Raw genomic sequence first — 21,279 nt, 5'->3', positions numbered from 1 at the left:
ACCACATTTCAATATCCTTCTTGAACAAGGTAAATGGGTTTGGTAAGATGTGGGGACAAGCCAAAAGAAGAGAAAATAAAAGCCACTTTTATTCATAGCAAATGGTAAAATTTTTGATGAAAAGGTTTACAGTGTTACCTTGTAAATAAATATAAGTGCTAAGTTTTCTCAGCTCACTGGACTAGGCAACAGCCTGTCAGCAACACAAAAAATACCAGCTGAATGATCCTAACAGAGCAAACTCTCGCAGCATCTCAGACATTCAGTAAGAACACTGTTAACCACTGAACTTTAGTTAAATATGCACAATTTTATTTATTGAAGAGATTAGGACAAAAACATTAAACCAAATACATGACAAAGCACCAGAGGCAGTAAAACCCCACCATGCACATCACCAATCTTTCCTCCTATAAGGTACTTATAAAATAAAAAAAAGTCCTTCTTGACACAGCACCATCTTCAGAGTGTAAAAACATTACTCCTTTATATTCTTAGTTACCAAAATAGAACCAAGGCAGGTCAGCTGCAGCTAGCTTTGTCTCTTGATAAAGAACTGTGAAACATCCTCTTGAGAGTGGGACCATAACTTTCCTGCAAGGCAGGCAAATAGCATCCATACGTCAAATGCCAAGTAGCTGTACGCACATGCCACATACTATAATTAAGCACAAATTCAAGTAACATTTACATACTACAGAGTCCACATGTACCTACCCAAAAAACATGACCACTTCACAAAACGTATACAGGCAGTAATATCAGAACAACTGAGGTACTGGAAACACAAATATTTATGCCAAGAGATTTCAATATCATACAGCAATATAAAAGCAGTAATAAAAACATTTGCCAGTCTAAATCAAATAAAGCTATCTAGAAAAAAAAAAAAAAAAGAAGCTAAATAAAAAGTTATTTAGGGACAGAAATACCTGAACAGAAAAGAAGTGTGTTAACTACAGCATGTAACATGTCATCCCAAGTCAACCCGTAATTGAAGTACTGGCTTAATACATCACTACTGTGACATTTTCTTCAATAAATAGAATAAGTCTTGACAATACAAAAGGTGCATATTACTGTGTATGTTTCAAGAGGAATATCTGTAATATAAATGTTCAGCTTATTAATACCCTCTTATTTCTTAGTCTGGACATAAACAAAAATGAAAATCAAACAATTCTTTTCCCAAGTTTAAAGGAATTCAAAGAAAAAACCCACAATACTCTTCCTCAATAATAAAGAGCCCTCTATTTACACGTGGGCTAGTCAGTAAAGAAGAGATTGGTTCTCAGATGAAGACACCGTTAAGGGCTTTCTGCCCTCGCTAGTCATATACGTGCAGCATGGCAGATGTGGAAGCCAGTATCTCATATCTTTTAAAAAAATTATACAGTTTTATTCTTCTTTTCTCCTATTATAGCAGTAATGCAGTTGAAAGTTCGAGTTATAATAGCTTCCTGCAACAAACCATTTGACACAAAACAGAACAGCCTGTTAAATGACAGTTACTTCCCCTTAAGGGAACAACGCATTAAAATGTCATTTCCTGACAAGAATATTAAGTAGTTTATTTAGAAGAAATGACTTGAAAATAGCTATCAAGAGACATGAACTGAAAGTTTGCTTTTTTTTTAGCACCCACTTTTCATGTCCGTCTTTGTGCACCTAATTTTTTTCTTGTATTAATCCCATTAAATATTAGACATCTGATTAAAAAAGTTAGCCAATTGTATTTTCCCTGAATAATGGCTGAAGTTGAATATCTAACAGTGCGATGCCAAGATGTGAGCTGAGGCAAAAAAGTTTCTATTTGTTGTGAGTTACCACTGTTTTTAATAGAACAGAAACAGGAGTGATACAGCTGCACCAGAATTGGCATGTGCAGTCTCCTTGGCTCCAAAAAGGTGAAGCTACAATTGCTCCATGCTGCCTTTTCTCCTCCAAATCAATCTAACCTGATAGCAAGCTCCCCCCGCCCCCCCAATCTGTCCCCATGCTACATTTGTTATATTAGCTCCTTGTGGAGGTTCCTTCTCAATCCGAGGACCTCTGAGTGTCTTTTGCTACCAAGCTAGGCTGATGCAGGATGTGATTGAACGCGGTCAGGAAGGGCTCCTTCATGTGTCCATCGCCAGGTTGTGTACCTTCTGAACACCAGTCTTTGTGCTCAGTTAAAGAATGGGTCCAAGTCTTCTTCCATGTTGACATCAGGCACCAGCTGATCTGATACTTCCTTAGCACCATATCCTGAATTCGATACATTAAAATCTGTAGAAAACCATGGATGGTCCAGAATTTCCTGTGAAGTCAGCCTTTCTGATGGCTCTCGACGCAGTATGCTACGTATGAGGCATTTTGCCTTAGGGGATAGAGTTTCTGGAATGTTAAACTGCCCACGACGGATCTTGCTGAAGAGGGAACTAGGCTCAATGTCATGGAAAGGATAGCGTCCAACCAGCATGGTATAAAGCATGACACCTAGACTCCACACGTCCGCTGCTTTGCCAGAGTAGCTGCCATTTGTGTTCAAGATCTCTGGACTCACATAGGCTGGGCATCCATGCTTATCAGAAAGAGAGTCATCATTTCCTCTTAAAATATAAGCATCTTCTAGGCTTTCCAATTTCACTCTAGTCCTGTGGGGGGAAGAAAACAAAACACAATACTATCAAGGTAAGCAAACATCAAACACAAATTCTGACTGTTGCAATTGTATGGTTATAATAGTCATACTCTACAAAATTTGACAATTGCAGAAGTGCATCAGTTTAAAATCCCACTCACAGCAGTCGCTACAGATAAATTGATATTGTCTCTTCCATACTGGTTAGAGGTATTAGACACATATAGGGAATACTGCCACACATACAGCTAGAGGATTTCAAATACAGTCACGTCCAGTAAACTCATTAATAAATTTAATTCATAACTCATTAATAAGTTCTCTTAAAAAGAGAATAGGAACTGCCATATTCATGCTTTTGGTTAATTTTACAAAGACATGATTTCCAAAAGGGGACATAAACCTCAAGATCTTTTCTGAGCTGGATGCACTCTAACCTACCCATGCAGGATTCAAACCCAGTCCTAATTACACAAGGTTATTTTGACACTTTCATGCTGGCAAAGCCACTCTGTACACCTGCAATTCCACAGTTTTATTAACAGTAATAAAATGGTCACTCTGACCCTAAATGATCCCTCTGACCAGCCAACATTTTCCTTTACCCCAGCAATTTTAAGAGAAACTAAGAAAGAGCACTTGTCACAAATTCCAGTCTTCCCAAATTAGAATTTTGGGCAAAGGGAGATCAGGTGAGCTGAAGTCCAAGATTAACAGCAAGCTCATCTACCCAGCTGAGCCAGAGGAGCTCCTTGCACTGGAATGAACAGAGAAGCTGGCAAAGGACTTGCAGAGATGACAGGAAAGCCTTATCTAGACTGCAAACTCCTGCTGCCTGCAAAGCACTGTGAACTTGTCATTGTGCTGCAGTAATTATCTCTGCAAGAGAATTTTCTTCCCTTATGGATATCACACAGGAGCAGAAAAAAAAAATGCAGAGCTGCTTGTCATAGCACTAGCTGAACATAACCTTTCCTTCACTTCTCACTGCTAGGCTTTTTATCTATATTTAAAAATCTGTCCCCGTTGGATGTATCCAAAGGATTACCAAGTACCCTTCAGACTGCTTCTCAGCAAAGGGTGGTTTAGAGAACAGTCACTACAATGCAACAGGGCTTGTCCAGTGCCTTGGGATGGCAGAGTGACCTAGCAGTACTGCAGATTTTCCTTTCAACAATTTGGGGTCCTAACTCAACTTTGAGTTTTAGTGCCCTCATCCCTGATCCCCACAGGTCTGTTGCCATCACTTAGCCCTGTGTCACGGCCCTGCTCTCATACCACAGACATTCACAGGCAGGGACTGGATTTCATCCCAGAAGGCAGAACCTGCATCTCTTGACTAAACCACGTAATTTACCAGGCATTAAAATAGACAAGGAGAGCCTTGTTTCTTAAATGTTTACTGAAGACAACACCGATTGAGCTTGAGCTGCAAAAGACATCTGGGCCAGCTTTGGCTTAGACTTAGTTCCAGGGCAGCTCAGCCCTATCTTTTTTGAACCAACAGAAGAGCATTTTACTCCACTGAGTACTCCAGAGGCAACTGTGCCATAAACTTTCATGACACTTGGACCTTTTCAACAGCTAAATACGTTTACTAGCAGAGGTGAAAGCCCCTCTGGCAACATGCCCCAAATGAGGAAGTCATAAATACAGAATTCCAAATACCTGGCTCCCAAGCACAGTGTGTCAGGGCAGCTCCTTCTCTCCTGAAACAGGCCAGTGTTTGCTCCTCCAGTTCAATGCTGATGGGCATTGCTCAATACACCTGCTTCCTCATTAATTACCACTGCCATCCTAACAGTACTTCTGGCCTTGGACAACCCCCTCATTAGCACTCAAACAATACTTTACAGCAGCAATGCACCACACAGGAAGTGGGCTGCAAGGAAAAGCTTATCTACAATTACCAAGACCACAGAAATTTCCCTCTGTACACAAAGCAGAGGGTCCACAACAGGAGAGTGACTTGAGGAGAGTCCTTTCATAGTGCTCAGCTTTGACACATTCCTGCACCTGCACAGCGTAGGAAGAAAAGCAAGGAGAAATGCCTGGAGGGAAAGAACATGCCAAAGAGGGCAGAGAACAGAGAAGAGGAAATGAAAGGGAAGGCAGGGACATGAGTTGTGGTTCCATTTGCATTGCCCACCTCAGTTTTTCCATAGAAAAGCATGTGTAGCAATAAAACAGTGGGGCCAGATACTCAAACATGCATTAAGTCACTGAACTGCCAGACAGGAAAGCATCGACTCACTCCTGCTAACTAACAGAAGCAGAACACACACACAGGGAGTGGGGCAGAGCAGGCTATTTATAAACAACTTCCAGGAGGGAATTCACCCCCACACACACTCGCCTGCCATCCCAGTGTCAACAACACAGGGAAATGTTGTTTACTTTCCTATCCTATTTAACATTTCTGGGAGCTGCCAAAGACTTTAGAAAAACAGTTCAATAAGAAGCTTTTATATTACATAAAATTATTGGCATTCCCTAATCTCTCATTTCCTACAACGGACACAGTACAAAACCACAGAGAGCAGACTGCAAGGTGTGTCAAAAACTCTTTTTTTTTCCAAGAGAAGAAATAATTTCATGATGATAAAAGAGAAGCAGCACACAAAAGCCATATCCCCATCTTGCTTTCCTTGCAAGGTGCCGCAGTCTCCACACAAAACAGCAGGTTTTGTTTAAGCAAGCAAATGGAACAACAGCTGGCCCTTATCTGCCTGCTCCTCTGTAAGCTGTGGGCAAATGAAAACACTCAAGCCAGGTTTTTCATCCTGCTGAGCTGACAGGCTTTGAGGAAACAAAGGTCCCAAATTAAACAAAAACACAACCTTCAGTCCTCTTCCTCCTGGTCAGCCCCAAACCCTGAGCCAGAGACTCCCTTGGGTGCAAGGTGCAAGTGGTGAAATGGCTCCTCTGCAAGCAGGCAGTGCTCCCGCAGCACCGGGCATGCATTTCCCTGGTAGACTGCAGGGCCTGCATCCCCTGAGCACACACTGCCAGCTGCATGGCCTAGCATGGCTTTCTCCTCTCCCAGGTACACCCAGGCAAAGCCCAGGTGTTCCCAGTTTCATTTGTGAAGTCTGGCGTCTTTGCAGTAGATGACAACACAGACGTTCCACCCGTACAGCAAGGAGAGCACAGGGATGGGAACGGCTGTCTGACTTGACACAGCTGGCAATAGAAAGAGCTCACAGGGTGGTTCTGCCAGCACCCCTCACCCCCAGGCAGGACTGGGGCTGGGCAGAGCCACTGACTGACAGACCTCACCTACCTCAGCCTCACAGGTGGAACATGGTCTGTGCAGTGCTACCACTGGGTACTGCACAGGTGTGTGATGTACACAGCAACCCTCAGTCCCCTTTTGACAGTCATTCCACATCTTTCCAGGCAAACAAAAAGCAGCAGCCTGGCTCAGAAGCTGCTATTTCCCAGTGCACAGTACCCCATCTCTGTGAGAAACAGCTTCCATTCTGCTGGCCTTCCTTTACGCTGCATTTCAAGCATTGGCTAAAAGACCTCTGCTTTCTGCAATGCAGTGATGTTTAGGGTTTGGGTTTTGGGTTGTTTTTGGGGGGGGAAATCAGGCAGGGAGTATGAAATGGAATGAGAAAAAGGGGAGTCTAAGTCTAAATACACAGAAATGCAGAAAGCTGAATGAGAAGCAATCTCTCTCCCCCACATGCCTCTCTCAGAAAGCACTGAAATCAAATAGCCATGAACAGGAATAAAAGCCAACAACAACAAACAGACCCTGAAAACTACAAGTCGATTCTGAGAACACAGAACCTCCACAGAAAAGGGTGGGGAGTGCATCCAACTGCAGATTAACTGGACAACCCAAAATTTGACATTTGTTAAGGCAAAGGACAGAAAAAAACAAACATGAAGGTGTGAAATCACACTCAACTTTGAAGTGCCTCCCATCACAGAGAGGAAAAAGGACAAATAAAAATAGTTCTCTAAAAACCTCTCATTCTCTAAGTAATTAACTCACATCAGTCCCCTCAAGAGAAAAAGGATTCTCACAAAGGATCCCCAGAAAAGCAAAAAGTTCTCCAAAAGCACCAGCATTTGAGCTTGACAAACAGTTGCAACAAAATTGATCCCCAAAGTTCAAATGTAAGCTACTGCCCCAGCCGGATGAGAATCACTTTGTACACATACTGCAGGGCAACAAAGAGTTTTGCCAAGGCTTACGTAATTACAATACATAATTTCAAGTTTTAATGCAGACCCCGAATAAGTACTTGGAAAAAGAGCATTATGCATCTATCAGATCATTGATAAAACACTGCATTAGTTTAATGCATTAAAAAAAAAATACAACCCTGAATCATGGCTATTTAAAAAGGGGAAGCTATTCTGCCTATGAATGCTTTCCCATTACTGGTGAATGAAACCACAGAAGTGCAATCAGAGGGCAGCAGCAGCACTCGGACGGGAAATGCGTCTTTGTCCCCATAGAAACCGTCAGGGAAACCCATGAAAAACAATACCACTCTGAGTTTCTTATCAATATGCCATTCATTACTTGACTGCATTCAGACTTTGCTCTTCAGTAATGTAACAAAACATAATCAATTAAGTGTCTTCCAGAAGGTTCTCCAATGCAACCTTCGGAGCACTCACCTCTGCCTTTGTTACACATCCCGCACATTTTTTCCAACAGATTCACATTACTCTTCCCTGCAGAGCTTTGGGACTACCAGCAAATTGCTATCCCTGCCTTTTGACACTGAAACCAGGGTGTAAGAATCCAACATTCACACTTGCTCTCCAAAAGCAAACAATTTCCATACCAAAATCAGTTGAATTATTCAGAGGGCTCTAAACTCATAAGGCAGGAGAAAAAAAAATCTTTAACATTTAAAGCAGAGACAACAACTGATGGTCTGAGTGTTTCAGAAGAAAATATCTTCATTGCAGTAAATAAGCAGTCAGTAGTAAAGGAGCCTGCACCTGAATCAATCAAAGCAGTTGCCTCTAGACTGTCCCCAAAGCCATCTGCATGAGAAGTAATACCTGAGCAACAGCTGAGGCAACCTTCCCATTTTGGGAACACTAACTGCAGACTGGGCCACAATTTGTGCACAGCAACATTCCCCATATGACAGCCAAATCAGCTGCTTTTAGAAGAGACTGAAGGAGCCATCCTGCTCTGGACACGCCAGATACACCATCCAATTGTTACTTAGGCTGGGTAAAATTAAAAGGTCCAGATTTACAGACTGTATGCAGCAGACACTGGAGACCAGGAAACAAACATCATTGCCATATGAATGACTATTTTTTTCATACAATTGCAGGTAAATATAAACCGGCAATTTCTAAAGGTGCTTCACAATATTCCTCCAAAGGTAAAAAGCTGGAAGCACCCAAGAAATGTTATCTCATATTTCAATATTATTCTGACTGAGACCAGGAGAGCCTTTCCCTAGGCAGAGGCATTCAAGCCATTGACTGCCCAGTGGACCAGGGATTGCTCCTAGGTGGCCAATAATTTACAGGTCATTTAATCGAGGTCAGTTGTCCACACCTCATCATAATGATGAGAAGAGCATGCATGCAATTAGAGTCACAAGGAGGCCAAAAAAAAAAAAAAAAGGTAAGCTCAACATGGGAAGCAGTTATCTTTTGCTAATCGATTTTTTTTTTTTTTTAACCAAGGGAATCTCTCCTAAATAATGCAGAAGTAGGCATTCTTCATCAGGGAGCCAGTGAGACAGGGAAGGCGGTAATGGAAGCCCCGGCAGATGATTTGCAGCTCTGGTGAAAAGACTGGTTCTGAACTCACAACTACCCAATCTCCTTGGGGGCAGAGGGGCACACAGGAGCAGGGGGAAATGTTATGCCATCCATTTAAATCCTGCTCCTTTCACCAATAGATCCCTTTCCAATTTGTAACAGCACAGAGCATGGGGGTTCACCACAACACATCCTACACAATTTCAGAGAAGAAAAAAAAAACAACTCTGCACAAAGGCTGTTAGGCAGTCTCTTGCATAATGAAACAGGCTCAAGGATATGTTTCAAAAGACAACTGGAACTTTCAGGCAGTACAGGTTTACAGGATGAACCTTGTTCCTAAGGGAAGATTCCTTCACGGGTACTTCCGCACAATGAGGAAGCCTCTAAAAATTCCATCTCCCCCACCCTTCCTCTGCAGGGATGCTAACAGCACAGACAGCCCTGCCTGCACCCCCCTGACATGCAGTACCCAGCAACTTAGAGTTTTTAACTTGTTTTAAGCTGGTCTGTTTTTTTTCCCTACAGAATTCCACTTACAAATGCTCTGGCTCACCTCCAGGAAGGACTGGTGCCCCAAAGACCTCAGTTTTACAACTCAAACAGGATTGCTGGGAACAGCCTGTCCTGTATGCCATATACTTTGTTTCTTCCATGCCCTTATTGCCTAAAGACAAAACATACTCCCCAGAGTTGGCAGGTAGTGACGCTTGTGTTGGGGTGCAGGCTGTAAAATCCTGCAGACCCCTCCACAGAGGAGCTCGGTTACAATACCCTGAGCAATCCATTCTTCAGTAAGAATCTGAGCCAGGGCAGCTACTTCAGCACCTCACTTTTATCTTGTTAGATCACACTGAAGATCAGAGTTTTAAAAGGCTGTGCTGTCAACCATATGCTGTGTTTCCCATCTTTTCTAGGTCTTTTGATAGAATGCATGATGAAGCTCCACAGGGAAAGAAGACCACAATTTATTTTTTTTTAACATAACTGCATGTTGTGAAAACAGCCCTACACTTTCTGAGCCTACAATGGGTGCTCAACATCTCTAAGGCCATGCCATTATTTCACAACCTTACTGGAAACCTTTTGCTTAGATGTCTGCAATCCTGTCTCCAAGCAATACACATCTACCAAAAAAGCAGATGCTCAAGACTAAATATGCCCCACGTTGGCTCCTCTTTACAATCTCCACCTTTTCTCTCCCTCCCAAGCCTGACGTAATCTCCAAGTGCGATAATAAGAACAATTAAGAGAGAAGGCAGCAGAAGAATTTCCCTCTGACAATGCACTGCAGCTGTGACTAGCTGGGCACCTGCCTCTCCTTCTCACTCACCCCTAGCACAGACATCCACATACCCTCAGTCTCCACTCATAATTCAAAATGGACCATTTTGCAGCAAGCCTAAGGATGGAGGTTTTCAAGTCTTTAAAAGGACCAGCTATTTAAGTGAATTTGAGATGTCCTGAGACACATCTACTCCAGGGGCTACAGAGCACCTTTTGTCAGAGAGATCAATCCCAGGATGGGCATCTCAGGAGAAGCACCACCCACGACTGACATGACAGCCAACACATACTACAGCATCTGCCTGAACAAGGAGAGTGAACAAGACAAGGCCCTACTATGATCCACATAGTGCAAAGTGCTTAAATGACACTCCAGGGGTAAAACCTGCTGCAAACTCCAGTGCTGTCTACAACAGCAAAGCCTCTTGACACTCCTGGTCTCACTGAAAGGCCTTGAGCTGACTCAAGCTCCATCTGAGTACCCATCATCATCCCAGGGCCAGACAGCAGCCAAACCTTCCCAGGCTTTTGCATTAATTTATAACCTTTGGCACAGCAATTAACCTGTATGACTATCTATGCCCTCAGGGGGAGATTTATGCACTTCACAGGGTGGCTGTGATGTTCACCACCTGCAGACAGCCTCCCTCTTCCCTCCCGCTGGGAAGAGCACCAAACACATCAGCGCTGCTCCCAGGAACAGGGTGAGAACAGAGACTTAGTAACCAAACCACATAAAGGCAACGGGGACACGAACCCTTCTGTGGAAAACAGTTGTGCAACCACTTCATCTTCTACCCTAAGCCTCACAGCAGATTTGCTGTCCATTAAGAAATTCGCCTTCCTCCATATTTTAAGAATAATAATTTCTGGTTTGAAATCTGACCTGTGAGTCTCCACTATTGAAGAACTTGTGCTCTTTGGTCCTGTGGCCCCATTCAGGGTAGTGCAAAGTGCTTAAATGACAAAACAGATGAAGACTGTTTTTATTTCTAAATCTTCAGGTATTTAAACAGCACTCCCATTTTGTTTGATTTTCTTCCACTTTAGGACTCTCTAGGACTTAGGGAAAGCATTAACTTACATGTTCTCTACCGAATTGTAAGGGTAACAGCAAATTCTAACACATTGATGAAAAAGCTGCTGACCGCATTATATTCTAACAAATGCTGGGGAGAAAAGCTTACTACTAACTATAAGAAAATAAAAGGTCTACATGCAAAAAGGTTGGTATATACATTTGTATTTTTTGTGGGGTCAGGTTTGTATCATGAGGATTGGAAACAACATAACTAGGTCATGTTAAAGCATCATCCATTCAAAGCTGAGAAATTAAAGAGGAAAATTTATTCTAAGAGCGCCAAGTAAATATGTTATGCTAGCACAGGCTTTCTAAATTAGTGTATTGTACTGGCTGCATTCCCCTGGCATAGAGCAAAAAGTGTCAAATCTTGTTTATTTTTATTGAATCCCACCTGCCTCATATTTACTCAAAGAATAGAGGAAAATTATAATACCTAAATACCAAAATTATTTTAATTTTCCCTTCAACAAGTATGATGAATGTACAAGGTCTTTAAGCTTCAAATATTACGACAGCTAATATTTTAATATAATTAAAGGCTTAAAAACACACTAAAGAAATTAATAATTCCCTGACAGCAGAAATGTTCTTGTATTAAGCAAACCATTGAAACAACCAACACAGAAATGCTTCATTTAATTCTGAGATCTTTCAGATGGCTCTTTCTCAAAGCATCTGCTATGTATCAGACTGATGAACTGCTTTATTAGCTATATACTGTGTATGGCACTATTTTTAGCACAACCCAAAAAAACCTGCCTGTTCTGCAACATCATTATGGGACACCAGCTAGGAGAAGGGCACAGTCCTGCCCAAGGACCTACTATGAGGACAGCCTGTGCATAGAAAATGGTAAATACCATGACACAAACACAGATAAAATACTCAAAAGCAAGAGCCTCACAACATTAATATCAACCTGGCTTCATACCCAGGACAAAAATTTTTAACAACATGGATGGAAGGAGAAAACATACAAGAACACAGGTTTTACCACAGGTCATTCACTGTTTTGGATTCAAGTTTCATTCTGAAGTGTAAGGACACAGTTTTTGAAGTACCTTAGAGGCACTTTAGAAAGTCTGTTGAGACTCAGCATGGCAAGACAGTGTTGTCTTCCATATGTTCAGTGTTCTGGAAGCCACTACAGTCATTTAATAGATGCTGCTGCTTGCTAACCCAGTCTTACAAAACATTTCCAGCCATGCTGTAATGTCTTAGAACTTCTGCTTCATCAACATCAGTTTATGGAGTTTAACTCTGAAATTTCAAGACTACAAGACTGGCTATTTCACTTATAGTTTACCAAGGGATCTACAGACATCTCCCCCTAAAAAACACAACTGCACTACTTTTTATAAAAAACAAAAAATCCATGTAGCAACAGCACACATCATTTTTATAGAATGCAATTCACCCATCTTCAAATTTCCTACTGTTCAGGATTTAAAGAAACTATAAATTACCTGGAAACACAGACAATTTTTTTCTGTTTGTTTCCACAGTGGAATTCTGAGTTTCATTTTAAGTGCTAATGTACTTACACACATGCAATAGTGTAAGACATGATCTGAGTCTCTCATGGATTTACCACATTAAGGAGAACACCTCTAGTACAATTAGGACCCCTACAGAATGCTCACTGCTACCAGCCTACAACAAAACTTTATTCCACCTTCTTACCTCCCAGTTCATTAGAAACATCCCAAGGCACTGTGATTTGCAATATCCAAATAACACACATTTTTAGTGGGGATATCAAGTTGAAGCTAAGAGCACTTTTGGTGCTGCTACATCAGGAGCCCAAAGCTTTGCAAATGCCAGCTGTAATTTAGATAATGGGGATGGGGTAGAAGAGTATGCACTGTATGCACCACCTGCAAAACTTCAGGAGCTCTGTTTTTCTATTGAACTACCAGGATCTCATTAGGATCAATGAAAGATGATGTACTAAGAAATGCTTTAAAATTGATTTTCTTTTTTAGACAAATGGAACTACTTCCATATAACCTTCACATTCCCTCTGGCTCCTCCAGTCTGGCAGCTCTCAGCCAACAGCAGACAAGCATCTTACTTACAAAAAAAAAAAAAAAGAAAAAAAGAACCAAGTTTTCCATTCATGTGTTGCCTGCCTGCTGGATTTCACATCTTTTCTTCTACCAAAATTAAAGCCATGAAAGTCTTCAGGAAGAGGAAGTTCCAAAGTGGTAGGTACTTAAAATGAACTGCAGAAAAACAGCCTTGAAGAAATAGGAAAAGAACTGCTAAGAAAGAGCTTCACTGAAGAGCAGGTGACACAGAGCAGCAGAGTTCACACACATTTCTCAAAACATCATTTTTATCTCTTCTCTCCCTCTCTGGTTCATTATGAGCACCAGGGAGCAAGGGATGGTGCAGCACCCATCTGCCAGGCATGGCAGCTCCTCGAGGACTGCTCAGCACACAGGGATCCTCAGCAGCAGCCTCAGACACATGGCAGCTCAGGGGGATGCAAGCAACACACCAACACCTCTGTGAACTCAGGAGGACCAGGAAGAGTTTTCATTTCTAAATATAGCAGGGGACTGAAAGTGATGACTGATTACAGTATGATGATCAGAGGATGTGAAAAAAGGCAGTCACTGCTGTTTGGTTCTATTTCTATCTCACATTATTTCATCTCTGTTTATTTAGCAGAGAAAGGATTACAATACCTTCCTACTTACAAGCCAACATTACATCCAGAAGAAAACCGCATTATGATTATCTTAAAAATAACCAGCAAGTCCTATTTGACCTTTAAAGTGAATTATTGTATAATTAGAAGACAATGCTCAAAACTGAGCAACAGTGTCATTTTGCAAACAACAGCTAAGCTAAACACATTCATAAAAGCCAGCACAGCTATTACAGTACACACCACTTTTCTTGGGTGGCTGAAGGATTTGGCCCTGTGCCTCCAATGCTGCACTCTGTTCCTAGTAAGCGGCAGGGTAGGAGTTCAAGAGCATCCAGCACAGGCCTGTGTCTGCTCCCACTGCACTGCTCTGAGCTCATGCTGCCTTCCCTTGGAGGAGCTCCTCCAAGTTCTGTTCTTCATGCAAAACCACACATGTTTACATACATCCCCAGGAAAAAAAAAAATCCACTTAAACATTAGGATGTTATCAGCTACAACAGAGAACAACCCCTCAACTATTTTGAACAAGTTTCCTTCTTATCTTCATCAGAGGTTCTAGAATGGTGCTTAGTTATGAAGCTGGGAGTAAAAGTTGTGGAAGTGCAGTTTGTATCTACCTGACCTGCATTTCTCTATGAATGGACATTAAGCTCGTTTAATTTTATGCTTTTTTTATTTGAAAAAGATGAGGAATCAGACCTTGGGGCTGCAGTAGAAAAATGCTTCGCAGACAATCATCTGAACTGAATTAAGAAGTGAAAATATATATTAATTTTTAGTCTGTAAATAGATTAAAAGGAGAAGCCTATTTTGCAAAACTCAGCTTGCAATAAAATAAAAGTAGAGAATATTTAAATGGGATAGATTGTCATCTTTATTATGTCATTTTTATTTTAAGACCAGGAACTTTTCTTTCCTGAATGAATTGTGTATTAGTTTTTTCTAATTTTTAGATCACCAACTTCCTGAGCCTGTGGAGAACTTAGAGAATTTGGCTATTGATTGTAATTCCCCCATATGCACTGGTTATTTTTAACAAAGCTCTCCAGAACAACCATTTCACTCTGCAGCAGTTTGAACAAGTTTTCAGACAATTTTTATCATTCAATTAAAAAGGTAAAACACTTCCCCATTGTCTACCAAAACCAGAAGAAGCACAAAGGCAGGTTCTGTTCCCATTTAGATGTTTGGATTTTTTTTTAATGGTTATCTTCCAATTTAATCACTCTATGAAAGCCTGACATGATTCTGACAGTACTGATTGCTCTAATACCTTATGTGGAAGTTGCAAATAAATTCATCACTCAAGACAAAGAAGACTGGTAACCACAAGGAAAGAGATAGGAAATTTCCACAACATCACAGCTATTGCTCCACATCAGAAAGAGCACTTCAACAATATACCCAGAGCATCCAGGGCTATTTCTTTCCCTGTCTTCCATACTCCTTCCCCAAATCATTTACACAGGAGGGTGTCTAGGTAGGAGGTTTTTTTTATTTAAAAAAACCCTAAACAGTAGTTCCCCAAGTACTATAACAGCTGGTACTACAAACAAGCACCCCCAGTGCAAGGCAGTTTCAGTCTTACTATGATTAGTGACTACATAATACTCTTACACGCAGCTTCTAGACCCTCTGAGCATGGAAAACAAGATGTCCTCAGAACAGTCCTACAGAACACTTGACTGCTCTTCCTCTTCACACCTCCTCACTGGAACGAGCCATTTCAGTCCCCAGTCCTCTTTAACATCCTCTTTAACACCAGCAGCCTTTGTAAGAGTGCAGCTCTTACACCAGACACCCTTTCAGATGGATGTCTGCCCAACAGGAATGAGGAAACTCCTCTAGGTGGAGATGCAGGATGCAAAGAGCTCTCTATACTTTACTCCAAAACCTAAGCCAAAAGGTAAAATGGCACATCCATCCCACGATCAGGTTGCAGAGGAAAATAAAGTGTACTACAAACAAAGGCTACAATATCCTGCACCTCCAACTACCTGACTTCAGGTATAATGAGGTAGACTTACCTTTCTTCATCCTTAAAAATAAACTTCCGCAGCTTGAGATCCCGCAGTACCAGTCCACCATCATGGCAGTGTGCAACAGCAGAAGCTATTTGATAGAAGAGTTTGGCTGCCTCCTCTTCTTTAAGCTTCTTGCAGGTACGAACAAATGAATGCATGTCCCCATAGCTCCTTTCAAAGAACACATACGCTTTTGTCTCCCCAAGAATTATTTCAGTAATTTGGTTGATATTTTTATGCGCAGGCAGACAAAAACATGGTGCTAATAACTCCTGGTAGCAGCCAATATCAAACACCTGCAGGAACAATGACAGTAAAGCCAGGGTTAGTGACATGAAGGACAGTGAAGTCATGGTACATCTGATTCTGCTAACAGAACCATCCCCAAGTACAATTTATGTCACTGCTGAAAGCTGCACCAATGTAAACAGGATGTCACAAACTCGCAGCACTGAGGACAAGACAAAGCAGACTGCACAACCCCACACAGAAGACACGTAACCTTGACAGGAAAGGCTAGTCTTCAAAACTGGTAGCAAGCACAGTTCCATTAGCTAACACCTGATCAAATCTAGAATGCAGTCTAAATTAAGCTGTGAAGACCAGAGATGTATAAGGGCAGTACTCAGAAGGAAGCATGTTTCTTCTCTATTTTCCATCCAAATAAACCCATAAAAATACAGCCAGTAGCTTTGTATTGAGAGAAGCTGTCACATTAAATCCACCCTGATACACATGCCTGGCTCTTTTGATTTTATTAACCCATTAAAGCCTTAAGGATTTTCAGGCTTAAAGTATCATCTATTGCTATTCCTATTTACTTCCTGCCTTTCTTTCATCTCTGAAAAACAGCAAAGTCACTTTCACTTTCCAAGTCTCAGTTCCACAATGGCTGTTTATAAGATCAGAAGGACAACCCGGGAAATAGCTCTGCCTGTTGGAGCACAGACAAACACCCTTCAAAAGGCAAAGACAAAACCACCCTGAACTCTCTGCATTTCAATCAAGTGCTCCATTAAAAGCGAAGTGTCCCTTTACTACTAAGTATGTTATCACTGATCTTATGAATGAGCTGTAAGAACTAAAAAAGCTGCTGGGAAACCCAAATATAAAAAGTTACTATAATCTAGTGATGACGAATGAATCAGTATTTGAGTCAATTGAGAAAAGACCACATTACAAGAAAATGAAAGACTTCATTGAGAATAACAGCAGTCAGTGTGCTAAAAGAGACTGAGCAAAGTACTGATAGGAGTGATTTTTATTTTTAATTATACTTGCTGCAGAGGACTGCAAAGCAAGTACTGGCATTTCCACCAGCATAAAAATTCAATTAATATGTAACTTACTCGTGAGTGTTTTGTTACTTTAGTAAAAGGAATTTAAGGTATATATGTGTCCTTCAAACGAAACATAAAAATTAAGAACTGGTCTAGTTCTCTAACCACTGTTTCAAACTGCAATTATTTTTTACCTTTGTGTATTATAGTATTTGTGCTCTGATAGTGGGTATTTGTACCCTCTATGAGAAGCAAATATCTTCCTGTTCTCTCTAAAGCTTTAAAAACCTTTAAAAATTGAGTGAGCAAGATACAGTTCAATCACAATTTACCTGAGGCTTCAAAACCTGCATCCTTTAATGCTTCAGAGCACAATCCTAATAAACTCCTTCCACAGAAGAGGACCCAGATCCCAAGGAACTGGGACACCCCCTCCTCACAGACCTCCTTCTCCTGTCACCTCATACCTGCACTGCCTTACCCCGGCATAGGGAAAAACAACCTTAAAGGCAGACTGCCAAACAGAGCCAGCACGTTTTACGGGGGGAGGATTAGCACCGAGGCATTCTGGTGACATGGTGCACCAGGGAAGCAGAACCAGGGCGGGGAGGGGGTGTTGCTAAAATCCCTGGTGTGCAATTTATTCCAGAGGAGAATTCATTGACATTTGGATCTCAAAACTCGTAACTACTACGTTATAAGTGAATGGCTCTTCTACAAAGCGGCTGCTATAAAATAAAATTTAAGCAGGAATATTCATGTGGCTCAAACCCTCATGTGAAAAGACATCATTCCAGAATTCTCTCCTAAACCAGATTATCATAATGTAAATTAGTTACATTTTGTGTTTCTCAGACTATGTTAAATAAGTAGCTCTGGTTATGTACCAGTACAGTGTTTGAACGGGGGGGGGGGGGGGGGTAGATAGGAAGGACTATCACACTGCTACAGTGTCAAATACCTTCTATAAAGGGCTTCTTTGTATGCCAGCTTTAAAGATCCCTGGCCTCAATTCAGCAAATGTCCAATAAGCTGCAGTTTGATTTAGGTCTCGCTGGGAATTAGAAGTGAGAAGTTACCATTGTTTGGATGCCACAGAGCCTTGAAGCAAATAACGGCATCTGTACAGCCGGTGGGTGCAGCCAAATGAATCTTGAGAATCATCAGTATGTGTCTGCTAAAGCCAGCGTTTCTGCAAGCAATCTCTGAGAGCATCTTCAGCAAGATCCCAGAGAGCACCTCTCTTTGCCGGAAGGCTACTTGACAAATAGTTGTCATGATACTGCAGGCATTTTAAAGCACACATTAAATTAAGCCGAGTTCAGGACTGACAACTGCACCCTCAGAAACTAGCAAGCCAGGCTAAGATTGTATTTTTGGAGCACAGCTAGTAGTGCCTCGCACATATGGAAAAACTGATACTATTCAAATGTCAGGATCAGCTCAAAAACATACAGCTTAAATAGAAGGGAAAAAAAAATAACGGCCCAGTCTTTGTGAGCTGCAGTTATACTGCTCATACTGTTATCAACAGTGCCCTAATCCTGCAAAGCAAACAGGAAACAAAGAAGCGCAGAGCCCCCGCTTCACTACTTGCCACGCAAGTTCACCTAGAATTTCATGCAGAGCAGCAGCTTTGTGAGACCTGTTTATTTCATGAAAAGATGCCAATGTCCTAGAGCGCAGCACTGTACTACTGCGCGGAGCTGGGCTTTCATTCTCGAAATTCTCATGTTCTATTTCAGTTTGGTAACAAAGCATCCCGTTCAGCAAGCAATATTAGTTCTTAGCAAAGCCATGGGCCTTTTTTCCCCTAAATAATCACATGAAGTCCCAGGTTTCATCAGGTTTTATAACTCAATCAGTAAGCAAATTTAAATTGCCCTCTGAACTCCCAATCTTCACAAATAGCAAGGAGGAGCAATTATTTTCACTTCTCTGCTACAGCCTAGTCCATAACTTTTTATGAATCAAGTACGAGAAAGTATGAAACAGTGAACAACACTATTATTAATCCCTGGAATACTAGTAAGCTATAATACATCTACTTTTCCATCTAGAAATTTGCCAAATGGCATTAATTCCGCGTTTTGGGAATAATACAAACACTGCAGCATGTGCTGCAAGGTTGCAATTTGCTATGTAGTTATAAAAACTACTACGGGGTACTGTTTCAGTTTGCTGGACATAAGTGTGTCTCGCTACAGACAATAAGAATCACAATTTGGGAACAAAGGATAATCTTCCCTCAGCTCAAAAAGAGAAAAACACCCTTCCACAGATGTGCACGCATGCGGATTTCTTTTTCCCACAGCACACCTTTTAATAGCAGGAGCAAATTGGGAGGAGGCAGAGAAAAGCCGGCAGGCTACAAAGAGTGGGATAGCTATTCTGTCTGCACTTCTAAAAACCGTAGGTGTGCAGGTTTTATTCTTGCTCAGTTGGGCAGTGGGGGAGGATGCTGTTTGCAAACAACCTCCACCGTGAGGGAGCTCAGGCTGATTAATTAGATGTGGTTCTTCTTTTTTTTAAATCACTTTTAAGATAAAGCCGATGGCAATCTGCCCCCGGGCCCCCCGCTTCTCCATCCTCTTCCGTAGCCAAAGCACAGAATTGAGGGCAGTAAAAATCGAGGAAGTCAGCAGGTCCCAACACCTTAAAATTAGCCGGGGATTCCCTACTCCATTTTGAAAAGTGAGTGTGTGGAAGATGAGGCTTTCTCCTGGTCTGAACTCACGTTAAAACCTACTTCAAGAACGGCTCTTTCCAGAAAAATATCCCCCTGCCAATAGAAGGCAGACCTGGCTCCGGGCCACTGCTATAACGTGGCCATTGTCTGGAGAGAGGGAAAAGTTACAGGATTCGCCTATAATCCCGTCTCCCTGCCTTTTGTTTCTCCACTATTCAATAAACGAGGTACACGGCCATGCTCGCCCTCCTGCGAGACACGGGAAACCCGGGCGCGACGGGGGAGAACCGGGGGAGGGGGAGAACAAGGAGAGGTATTACCTTGCAAACCAGCTCCTCGCCGCTGTGCAGATGTACGGCTCGGAAAACGTGGTCTCCCTCGAGAGGCTCCAACAATAAGTATTTCCCGATGCAAGAAACGCAATGCGACAAGTTCGGGGTCTCCGGCGGGCTCGGCGAGCCTAGATTCGGGCTAAAACTCTGGCTTGGCTCGATGGACCGTATGGACGAGAGCTCTTCAAAATCCTGGGTTTTATTCCGCGGTCTCCCATATCGTGCTATCGTGATAGGGGTTGACCTTTGTATGTTCATGAGTATGGAGAAGACCAGCCGAGACGCTGCACCGGAGCCCTGGCGTGGAGCGCGGTCCCTCGCCCGTCCAGCTGCGGCTGCCTTTGTGTGGCGGGGGGGGGCGGGAGCGGGAGCGCGGCGGCGGCGGGCGACCAGCCTCAGCGCCGCGTCCTGGGCACAGGGAGAGAGCGCTCAGCCCGCGGCCCTTTGTTCCCGCCGCCGGCCGGGCGCGCAGCGGCGCGGAGCAGTGCGGCGGCGGCGGGGCAGCGGCGCCCGGGGCCGCGGAGCCGAGGGGCGGGCGGCGGCGCAGCCGGGGCTGGGCGGCCGCCGCTCCCGCGGGGCGCGCAGCGCGGGCGGCAACAAAAGGTCGGCAACGCGGTGTGCGCAGCGGGACCGTCCTTCCGCTCCCCTACGGCCCGGCAGCGCCGCGCTGCCGCCGCTCGGCTGTAGATGGCGCGGGAGCCTCGCCGCTAGCGCCCGGGGCGCTCCGAGAATGCCCCGCGAAACAGCGAGGGAGCATTTAACTTGGGCCGACAAAGGAGCGGGACCGCGGCGGGCGGCCCGGGGGAGCCGCACGGGCACCGCGGGAGCGCGGCGGGGCGCGGGGCAGCGCGCACCGCTCCGCGCTGGCGGAAAAGAACGGGCTGTCGTTGTCGCGACAGAACAAAAAGTGCAACGGGAGAATAGAGAGCGCTCCCACGCTCCCCCTGCACAGCGGAATTGTGAGCGGGGGCTCGCTGCCTTCGCCGCGTTCAATGGAGTTCACGCACAAAGAAAAGAAAAACCGGCGCGGCGAGAAGGGCCCGAGTTCTTACTGCAGGGGCTGGGAGGGCGATAAGCGAAAGGCCATAAGGGATAATTAAATAGAATCGCTTAAAAAAAAATAAACGCAGAGAGCAAGTTTTGTTTGATGGGTTTTTTTTTTCCTCTTGGGGATAGAACATGGGGAGGAGAGGGTAGCCGCGCCGCTCCCCTCCACCGAGGCACCGTCTCCCCCCGGTGTATCAGTAACTACTTACGTGGCGGGGACGCTGGCTGCCTCCGTGCTCGCTGCCGGCCGCCGCACGCCCGCACGGTGCCCAGCGCGCAGCCCGACTGCCCCGCCGCCGCCGCCCGCCCCGGCCCGGCCCGGCCCGGCCCCGCCGCGCCCCGCCCCGGCCGCCCCGCCCCGGCCCGCCCCGCAGCCCCCCCGCGCCGCCGCGCTCGGGGTAAACAAGGTGAGACGTCCTTCCGCAGCCCTGCCGAGCGCTCGGGGGCGGCCCGCCGGCCGGCTCGGGGCCCCGGGGCTGTGCCGGTGTATCCCG

At 43.8% G+C, this 21,279-nt stretch overlaps 1 protein-coding gene across 1 annotated transcript; it reads right to left on the bottom strand.

The window, feature by feature from the left end:
• Nucleotides 1–282: 282 nt before the first annotated feature.
• Nucleotides 283–21,099, bottom strand: TRIB2 (tribbles pseudokinase 2). Its single transcript, XM_064707736.1, has 4 exons — nucleotides 20,995–21,099; nucleotides 19,727–20,146; nucleotides 15,441–15,733; nucleotides 283–2,639 (listed from the first exon to the last, which is right to left on the bottom strand). The coding sequence occupies exons 2-4, from the start codon at nucleotides 19,994–19,996 to the stop codon at nucleotides 2,171–2,173; spliced, it is 1,032 nt and encodes a 343-aa protein (XP_064563806.1). The 5' UTR covers nucleotides 19,997–20,146; nucleotides 20,995–21,099; the 3' UTR covers nucleotides 283–2,170.
• Nucleotides 21,100–21,279: the final 180 nt, after the last annotated feature.

The sequence above is a fragment of the Zonotrichia leucophrys genome, chromosome 3 (assembly GCF_028769735.1).
Source record: "Zonotrichia leucophrys gambelii isolate GWCS_2022_RI chromosome 3, RI_Zleu_2.0, whole genome shotgun sequence".
Lineage (NCBI taxonomy): Eukaryota > Metazoa > Chordata > Aves > Passeriformes > Passerellidae > Zonotrichia > Zonotrichia leucophrys.
The sequence above is the reverse complement of the archived record's forward strand: the minus strand, read 5'-3'. Positions and strand labels throughout refer to the sequence as shown.